The 9,773-nt window shown below is 40.8% G+C and overlaps 1 protein-coding gene across 1 annotated transcript; it reads right to left on the bottom strand.

The window, feature by feature from the left end:
• Window positions 1-1,685: 1,685 nt before the first annotated feature.
• On the bottom strand, window positions 1,686-9,661 carry WDR12 (WD repeat domain 12). The gene is made up of 13 exons (XM_082285474.1): window positions 9,529-9,661; window positions 9,349-9,443; window positions 8,167-8,261; window positions 7,421-7,527; window positions 6,497-6,612; window positions 5,951-6,105; window positions 5,321-5,366; window positions 5,045-5,130; window positions 4,715-4,855; window positions 4,498-4,603; window positions 3,431-3,563; window positions 2,836-2,908; window positions 1,686-2,141 (listed from the first exon to the last, which is right to left on the bottom strand). The coding sequence occupies exons 1-13, from the start codon at window positions 9,567-9,569 to the stop codon at window positions 2,064-2,066; spliced, it is 1,272 nt and encodes a 423-aa protein (XP_082141600.1). The 5' UTR covers window positions 9,570-9,661; the 3' UTR covers window positions 1,686-2,063.
• Window positions 9,662-9,773: the final 112 nt, after the last annotated feature.

Consider the following 9,773-nt stretch of genomic DNA (forward strand, 5'->3'; position numbering starts at 1 on the left):
AACCAAATGTAGGTCAATCTTGCAGTAGCTGATTATTGTCTTTATTCCCCTCACTTGTAGTATCACTTTTATGTTTAAGTAAAACTAGCAATTGGTACATAAAGATTCTTTACTGTTTTGTATTATGCTACTAGGGTACTAGGAATATGCAGAAATGGTTTTTAGGGGAGGAAAAAAACCTAATTTTTGTGAGTAGAGTCACCATCAGCACCTTGATTGTGCATTTCCGTGTTTTTGATTCAGCTCTTCTGCAATTTTAAAATCAACTTGTGTTGACCACTGTAATTTCACACAATCATTTTAAACAAAAGGACTGCATGTTTGAAAGGAAAGTCATATTAAAACATTTTATTTAGGATTATAGATTATCCAAAGAACTGTCAGCCAAATGTAAAAAGCATTGGTTTCAGGATAATTCATGGACTGTGGTAATACAGATATATTCCAAAAATACAGTGTACTTACACCGGTATCACTTCATGTTAATATGGTTTACTTAGTTCCTTCTTGGTCTGTTCTTTTGCCACAGTACTTTTCCAAATAAGAGGAGGGTGTAAAAATGCTCCTGCTTTTAACTGTGGTCCATCAAAACCTACTTTTTTAGATACAATCTGTGTATTTATTACAGGTGATAGTAGATCTAATAGATTCACTGTTTGAAACTGAAACAACTAATGCCAGCTGGGTTTTCTTAAGTCTAAATAATATTACTCTAAGATAAGCTGACACTTCAAGTGACACGGTCTTTTTAAAAACTGTTTTGTAAACCTTTCTGGGAAGGCAAGAAAACCATATTAAGGTTACTTATCTTGCATTCATGAATCTTTAGACATATGCATATAAGTTATTAGTTGCAGTACTTCACTTGCAGAGCAAAGGGATCAGAGATCCTTCCCCTGTCCTTTGCCATTTTCACCAGTTTTGCTCTTTGGTATTTCTTAAAACTCCTTACTCAGAACTATATATGTATTATATATATAGTCTATATATAATAATACATATTATGAACCTGGAGGTCAGAGTTCTCACTCTTCAAAGAAAAATTATTAATTCAAGCATTTGACTTGTTTGTGCTGGACAGGTCTTACACTGATCGAAAGCCAAGACACTGGTGAGGATATTCAAGTGTGGTTTCCACGCAGTTTACCAGTGTGCTGCTTTAACATCACATATATGTCATCTAACAAGTGGCAGCAACAGCTTTTTCATTTAAATGAACTCAAAGCAAAACCACCAGCAGAGAAACTGAGCATGTTTGAATAGCTCTTATCCTCTCTATCAACCTAAAAGCTACTGAAACTTTTTGTATCTGCTCTTTCTAAGAACAAATTACTTCTTCTGCATTCTGTTTGTGATCCATCACTTGTTTCTACAAACATGCTTTTAGGACCAAGATACCACATTAGTTGTACTGCAACACAAGAAGTACTGTGGTACAAGGCTGGCATTCTTATAATCTACAGCCCTTATTTATGAGCTACTAAAATACAGAATATTTCATCTGCCAGTAAATCTGTCAAGTTCCTCTATATCGTGCTATTTACACTGCAAACATACCAAGTCTTCATCCTAGAAAGAAGCCTGGGTTCATTAATTAAGGACCAAATAATAAGAACTGCCAACAGCCAGACTGAGGAGAGGTGAAATCTCATTTTTTTCTGAAATGACACACTAAACCAATGAACTGTTGATAAAAGCTTTATTTTTTTTTCCAGTGGAAAGCAGGTAAACTCAAAAAATAATTTAGTCAGTGAGTAGTTTTTCTGTAAGTATCAGTAAACAGTTTAGTTCTTATTAAAAGGGCTATACAAATAGTCATTTAAAAGACATTAATTCAAAGCCATCAAAAAGGGAGGAAATGACCTTTCACATTAATCCCATTTGGGCTTTGCTGTTTTTCTGTGACAAATATGGATACAGGTTGCCAATACAAAACCAGAAACAGCTCTCTGAGCAACAAACTCCTCCTTTCTTCGGAAGTTGATTGTGTAGAGATGCTAATAGAAAGCAACTGCTGCAAAAATCTTTGTTTTTAAAAAAAAAAGTCTTCTGGCTGTTGACCTTCATGCCCCAACATCAGAGACTGTAGCTGGGTATCTGTAGCAATACAGTTTGTTGTCTGCTCCTCCACTCAGTAACAACTGATGAAAGAAGGAAACTGGGATTAATATCACAATTAAGCAAAGTAAGTACACAAAAGTTAAGGACTCAATTTTTCTTTCCTTTTTAAAAGGTAGTAGTGAATAATGAACTGTTAATGCATGACTAAAACCCAGAATCAAGGTGCAGAAGCAACTTTGTCCCTTACTCTCCTATTAAAATTAGAAGTGAAATTTTTGTAGGGAAGTTGCTTAAGCTTTTCCTGACTTTTACTGAGAATCTTGAACATTCACAGAATGGGGTTTTTTGGTAATTTTAAATACATGTGTACCACAACAGTAGCAGAACAGCTTGCTATAGAAGATTATATAGTTTCCCCCTTCTACATGTACTGACTGCCATGCCCCAGCTGTTCCTTCATGCTGCTGCTTTAGTCCCAATGGCAGACAGCAGTACTGTGGAACATGTGTTTTCTGAGTAAGGTGCAGTGCTGTTCTTGTCTCTCCTAGTTTGGAACATCAATATAATGCTCAGTTAATGCTACAGGGCTTCAGCTCCCACCATGGCCCTTTGCAGAGTGTGGGGACACACAAAGTGACACCACCCAGACAGCACAACTACAACTGCCTGTTCTCTTCTAGCTTTGAGCATAAAGGAAACAATCCATGACTGCTTTTAGCTCCATTCTTAAACACCATGCATATAAATCGAGTAACTTGCTCTTCAGATTCTTACCCCTGCTTCTGTCCAGTCCACACACAAAACCTTGTCTTCATGAGCAGCCAAGTCATACAGAGGAGCTTTGCAACTGGCGAAAAACAGGTTTGAAGTTAGGTGAGCAATCACAAACAACAACTGGTCCCAGGAAGAAATGCTATCACAGTGCTATCAAACAGATGTGGTCAAGCAGTTACAAACACTTTGAGAGTACAGACATTGACCATGTCTGTACTCCTCTGCTTTCTCCAGAGCTGATCACGTTGGTATTATCCTCTCCTACATCCCCAAAGAGAAAAGCAGCAACATTTTTCATCTGCTTGCAAACAACTTTGAGACTGAAATTCAATCAGTTGTTAGGAAGAATTTGTTCTAATTTCCTTCTTCCACATGTAGATGCTGCTCAGCTGTGTGTGTTTTCCAGCCCTCTGGTAGACTACAAGTATTTTTCTTCCTTTCATTATATGGTTGACTTCCAAAACCTAGAGGATTTTCACAAATGTCACAGGGGTTTCCAATGAATGTCTCTGACTGCTTTTGCTATTTCATGAGGGGTAGCTCACCCTGTAAGCTTACATGCCTTTGAACAGCAAGAAACACAGGTTTATTTTACCTCCTTGTGTCCCAAAGCTTCACAATGTTGTCCAGAGAACCAGAGATCAGCTGATGCTCGTGGGTAGGTGACCACTTCACAGATGTCACCCAGCCTGTGTGAGAAGTCAGAGACAGGAGAACCAAGGAGCCATCTGAATAGAAAGAGGAAAAAACACAGATGCTGAAACCAGCACTTTTAAGATGTGCACAAAATCCAGTGTGATTGCAGTTCAAGTTAAGTGAACTTTATTTAAAGTGAACAAAAATGTAAGCCACACAAGTTCTGGGGAAGAAAAAAACCCAAAGAAACAAACCCAACCAAACAAAAAAGAAACCCAGTCCAAACCCCTCAAAATGTATTTTCTTTTGTCACTAAACTTTCTTTTTAAAGCTTTTTTTTTTAAAGCAAACAAAAAAAATTGCTTTTATTAACAACATGTAATATGCTAGTGAACTTTGGATTAGATTTACAGACGCTAAATAAGTAAACATTATTTACTATTTGTGGCCTTTCAGTACCTGAACAGAGCCTACAACAAAGATGTGTTCAAGGCCAGGCTGGGTGGTGCTCTGAGCAATCTGCTCTAGTGGAAGGAGGCCCTGCCCAGGGCAGGAGGGTTGGAATTAGATGATCTTTAAGGTCCCTTCCAACCCAGACCATTCTATGAAATGTGTTTATGAAAATAAATCTGGTATAGGCTCAGTCATAATATCCACAATTCCATCTGTTTATGATACACAGTACCATATCCAAGTGACTACTATTTCACTTTAATGATTATCAGACTAGCCTAAGTCTGAACCTTACCAAAAAAAATTTCGTTCTGCAACTGCACAGTTGCACATCTATTAGTAAGTTTAAAAATAAAGGAAAACCTAAGCCCAGTTAGATTTCTAAATTATTAGGTAAGAAATTAAAACAAGTCTTGCACCAGAATACAGAAAATAGATGTAACCTTTGTATTTAATAAAAGCCCCAAAGGGCTAGTTTCAAGCAGAGGGACCAGAAAAGTTTGTGAGATGTCTCTCCACAGGACAAAGTTCTGATTTTGAAGAACTAAAGAGACCATGCATGTTTTAGCTCACCTTTGCTGCGAGGATCCCATAGTCTGATATGTCTGTCAGTGCTCCCTGATGCAAGACGTCGACACAGGGGTGAGTAGGAGACAGAATTAAACACTTTGTTTCCTGTCTGTCAGTAAAGAAAATAATAACTATAAGAGAGGAGCTACTATTTTACACAGCTTTTTTTTTTTCCTCTGAGCTGGACTGCAGCTGAATCTACAGAGTACAATGATCTCACCAAAGTTGATTTGAGATCTCCAGTCTCAGCATCCCAGAGTTTAATGGTGTGGTCCCATGATGCGCTGCAAATTTCTTCAGCATCTGACCACAGCACAGAGGAGATGGCTTCTGTGTGGCCAGAGAGGGTTGCCAGGGGAGTCTAGAATTTAATAGTGACAGATTTGAGTGAGTTATCATCAAAAAAATCTATTATTTCAACAAATGAAAATGTCTGATTATCCTGAGACATACCAGCAGAAATTTTAAAGTCACCTTTAGCAAAGAGAAATTATTCATTGTGGCTACACTTCTAAAGAAAAATCCTGGACAAACCTGGAGTTCATCTTACCCTTGTTAGTCCCAGCTGTTCAGTTTTCTGCTTTTTCCGTGGTCTGTTAGCTGCTTCTTCCATTTCATCCTCTTCATCTGTAGGTACTGTGACAAAAGACAGGCAGACTTGAGCTAGAGGTTTTTGAATTCCATCTCCATGTAAGTAATTAAGCAAATCCCCATATCTGTGGTGCCTACAACCATCATGCAGGTGATAACCAGATCTGAAATCATGTAATTAACCAAACCAGTAACTCAGCACAGTGATGTACAGCCCTACAAACTTACATCTTACCTGCAGACCAGATCTTTAACATCTTATCCCAGGATCCACTGCAGAACTGTATGAACAGAAACATTTTGTTAAATGTTGATCCAGAGAGACCTTGGAAGAGATTATTCTTTTTACTTTATTTGTAGGAAAAATATCTACAAAATATCTATTTCCTTCAACACCAAAACGTTTACTTTAACCTGTTGGATAGTGAGTCGAGCTGGGAGCACTGACTCCACCTTTGGTGGGAGTGCTCATAACTGTTGAATTCCTGGGTGAAGGGAAAGAACCTCTTTACCACCTGCTTTTTCAAAGTACTCTGGAAATTTTTTTCCCACCACAACCACTGCAAAAATGTAGGTCAAATTTGAAAATATTCATTATAGCACAAAATTAGCATGCATTTAAAGTAAAATATACTTTAAAATTTAACTTGTTTTCTAAACTAAATGATTCTGTGATTCTAAAGCTTAGCACTGATGTAACACACCTAATTCTAAATAACCACCACTTATAACAAGACTGGAAAATTATCAGTGTGTCATAAAATCATGATGATGAATACCCATGCAGGGACAAAAAGAGGATTTTTGAGGTACAGGCTGCTAAATCCCAAATCACAAAGGTTCCTTTCCAGGAGGAGTCACTCACTTTGGTTCTTGTACAATCAACAGCCACAGACTCGACACTGCCAGCGTGTCCCCTGCAGCAGTGAAGGGCTTTCACTTTGTTTTTCTCCACGTTCCACTCCCAGAGCAGGACAGTTTGGTCCATGGAAGCGCTGAGTAACAGGCACGATAAACTATCTGAGGGAGAAAAAAGTTACACTCAAGCCCAGCTCAGCTTTCCAAAGTCTTTATAAATAATTATTCTAATCCTAGAAGAAATAGCAGATAGACAGAAACTTGTATGTATTTCAGTCTACATCATGTTACCCTGCAAGTACAATTAATATAACTATATACACCAGTATTTGCAAATGGAGACTGCAAGGTGGATAGACAACAACCATCTTAAAGTAACTATATTCATTACTGTTAAAGAAGTATTTTATGCACACCATGACTTCATTTCTGACACCACTGACAGAGATTGAAATAATTACATTTAGGTAATTAAATATTTGTGGTTAAGGAATGCCAGCATTTCTCCCCCAGTAAATCAAATTACTACTCTGTCCCTGCTATATATACTGACCTTGCTTCACCCACGCCACATCCTTCACCACTTCTGTATGCCCAGCTATTGTCATGATGGATTTTCCTTCCACAGACCAGATCCGAGCAGTCTGATCGTAGCAGCCAGTTAATATCCTACAGGGTACAGCATTTTAAGCATCATTGTCTTTAAGACCAACAAATGTTTTTATGAAATAAAGCCTCAACCAGAAACTTGGAAAAATATTAGCACAATAGCTGTTTTAAAAAAATAGCTTGAAAGAGTAAAAAAATCTTTTTGCTACAGAGCAAAGCTTCATTAAAGCTTTGCAACTGGGAGGCCAGGAGTACAGGCCAGAAAAACAAGCAGTGAGAATACTGCATGTTCTGGTAGGTGAGACCTGAGATGACTTATATTATTTACATAATTTAAAACTTCATTTGTTGTTTGTAGTATGTTGCCAGAGGTTCTCAAAGCATTTTCAAACCTCTTCTTAATATATGAACATCGCCTAGTTGATTGGAAAATGAATGTGAAAACACAGTAGAAAAAGACAATTATGGCTCTCTGGCTTTTTTTAAGGAAAATCTCTGCAGAAAGGTATGCTATTCTATTTGTTGCTAATGGGCGTCACATTGGAAGTCACGGGTTTAAGCAAAAAAGAGAGATGAGGAAAACTTGCTTTCCTTTAGGAGAAAGGATTCTAAACAGCATTTCTTTTGTTCATTTGTATAAGGAGTATCTCCTGTTCAGTGTCTCTAGCTGTTTTCTACCTGTGTTAAAGTCACTGTCAGTGAACTGCAAGTAGCTGAGTGACTTGACAGGTTAAAAGAAAAAGAAACAAAGCAAAGAGGAGAGAAAAACCCAGCCAAGGGATTATTAAAGAGAGAATAGCACTCCATTTAACACCATGGAGGAACACGAATAAGCAAGACAAAACTTAGAATTAGCTCAGTGTGGTACCATTCTTCAGTGGCTTGAACAGAACTGATCCAGTCATCATGGAAGATGCATTCTTCTGGCTGAGGGGCCATGTATTTCTCCACGTACTCTATTTCCACCACTTCTTCCTGAGCTCACAGACAAAATACTTATTTAGTGATGTAGTGTGGTTTTTTAATCAATAACAGTAAAATTTAACTGTAGTGTGGTACAAATATGCAAGTTTATTGAGCAAAGGTCTTGGTATCCAAGTCACATCAGTAGAACTAAAGTATTTCGAAAAGTAAGTGTGAATTATATTGCTTTCCATATTTTTATCAAATTACTATTAATAGCAAGCTGGAAGCAAAACCAAGTGATTTAACTCTTCTTACATTCCTCTTCTTCTATATTTACTAGTACAAAACTAAAGCGTCTAAAACACTTTGCAACATTTTCTAGAGGTAATATTAATCTTCCTCATTATCCCCCACCATAAGAGACAAAAATATACATTAATGATGAACTGAGTAAGACAAGAATTTCCCCTCTGAACTGTATACAGACAACAGATTGGATAACTATGTTCCTTGCATGGCCCTGTCTCTAATCACTCTAATCACACTCATAATGGATTCAAAAATACATGGAATTCTCCTGGAAAAGTGGTCAGACAAGAAATAAAACTGAACAAGCAAATCTACCTAGCTGACAGTGCAATACCTAAATCAGATTGAGGCTAAGTCTGTTCTACTGTCCTAGAAGGGGAGAAACTGAGTATGACTTACTGTGGAAATATTTTCCATTTCCATGTGTGTGACCAACGGCAATCGCAAGAACTGGCCATTGATAAGGAAGTCAAATTCCACATACTTGTGATCCGCTGAAACGAATCAGGGAAAAATCAACGTTCAGGTGTCACTATTTATTTGATACCATCACTAATGGCATCATTTTGAGACTGGTTCAGGAAAATGGAGTCAGGAAGAGGTTTAAAAAAGACCCAAACATAAATAACCCTCCCCAAAACAAGACCAAAAGCCCAAAATAAATGACAACAAGAACCAAAAACTCAACCCCTTGTTTTCTTCTCCCAGTTTTAAGGGGGCAGCCCATTACTTCCACAGGATTATTTAAGTTAAGAGGAAGGAAAATTTTCTGTTGGGGTTCAAAGAGCTGTTTGCCTCTTACTATATTTTTGCTGTAGCTATGCATAATCAAACCCCAGTGGTGCTTCCTGACTGTTCTGTATGGATCTTGCCACTTGTTACCACCAGCTAGAGCCCTGTATTTGTGGCAGCAGTAGGAAAATCCTAAGAATTTTTGGTTCATATTTCTCCCTTTGTAATGGCATAAATGACAAAGGCCCTGCATTTTGGCAGAAGCACTGCACTGTGCATTCGTTTTCCATTCCAGATTGTTTGCAATTTCATGGGTCAAAAGCAACTTGCAAAAGCCTCAAGAAGCAGGGTATGATACCACTGACCCAGTTTCTTATGGAAAATGGGATTTTCCAACAACATTGCACAAGTGCCTTTCCCCAGATAATCTTTCAAGTCAGTCAGCCCATTTCAGCACTGACAGAATGGCTGACGTTTTATTAAAGGCTGTCATAAACCCCAAACCTTTGGTTTCATTAGATCTTGTGCCAGGTTTTGGGAACGCTTCCATTCCCATCTGCTGTGGCAGCCTGGCCTGTGGCGCCGGGCACACACAGTATTCCAGCCTTCGGAGCGTTTCTCCTGGGAATGCCCAGCAGTACCCGCAGCGCTTCAGATCAAGTCCCAGGAGTGCCTTACTATAGGCAGCCAGGCCAAAACAGCGGGGCAGGGCCGGCTCGGGCTGTCGCCGTCCCCGCCGAGGGCCCGCGGGTGCCGCCGGGCTGTGACAGCCCACGCGGGGCCGGGCCCGGCCCGGCCGCACACGCGGGACGCCGGGCTCCGAGGGGCCGCCCCCGCCGCGAGACCTACCGTGCCCTGCCGCCAGCAGCTTGTTGATGAGGTGGCTGAGGTCGGTGGTCTCGGAGGCCGCGGGCACCGAGAAGGGCACATCCTCCACGGCGAACCTGCGGGCACAGCGCGCCGTTACCGCCACTGCGCCACCCGCTCCCGATCCCACCCTCGGCCCGGGAGGGAGGGGAGGCCCCTCACCTGCGGTTCTCGGTGCGGAACCGCGCCGTGAGCTGCGCCATCGCCGCCGCCGCTGCTGTCGCCGATACCGGCACCGACCACGTGTCGCGACGCGCCCCGGCCGAGCCCCCCGCGGGACCGCGCACCGCCCGCGTGCCGCGCGCCCGCCGCGCTCCCGAGAGGCCGCGCGCCGCCGCCTTCCCGGCGCCCCCCGCGCGCCCCCGCCCCGCTCCGCGCTGAGGGCGGGCGCGCGTGCGCGGAGCGGA

The sequence above is a fragment of the Coloeus monedula genome, assembly GCF_965178545.1.
Source record: "Coloeus monedula genome assembly, chromosome: 7".
Classification (NCBI taxonomy): domain Eukaryota; kingdom Metazoa; phylum Chordata; class Aves; order Passeriformes; family Corvidae; genus Coloeus; species Coloeus monedula.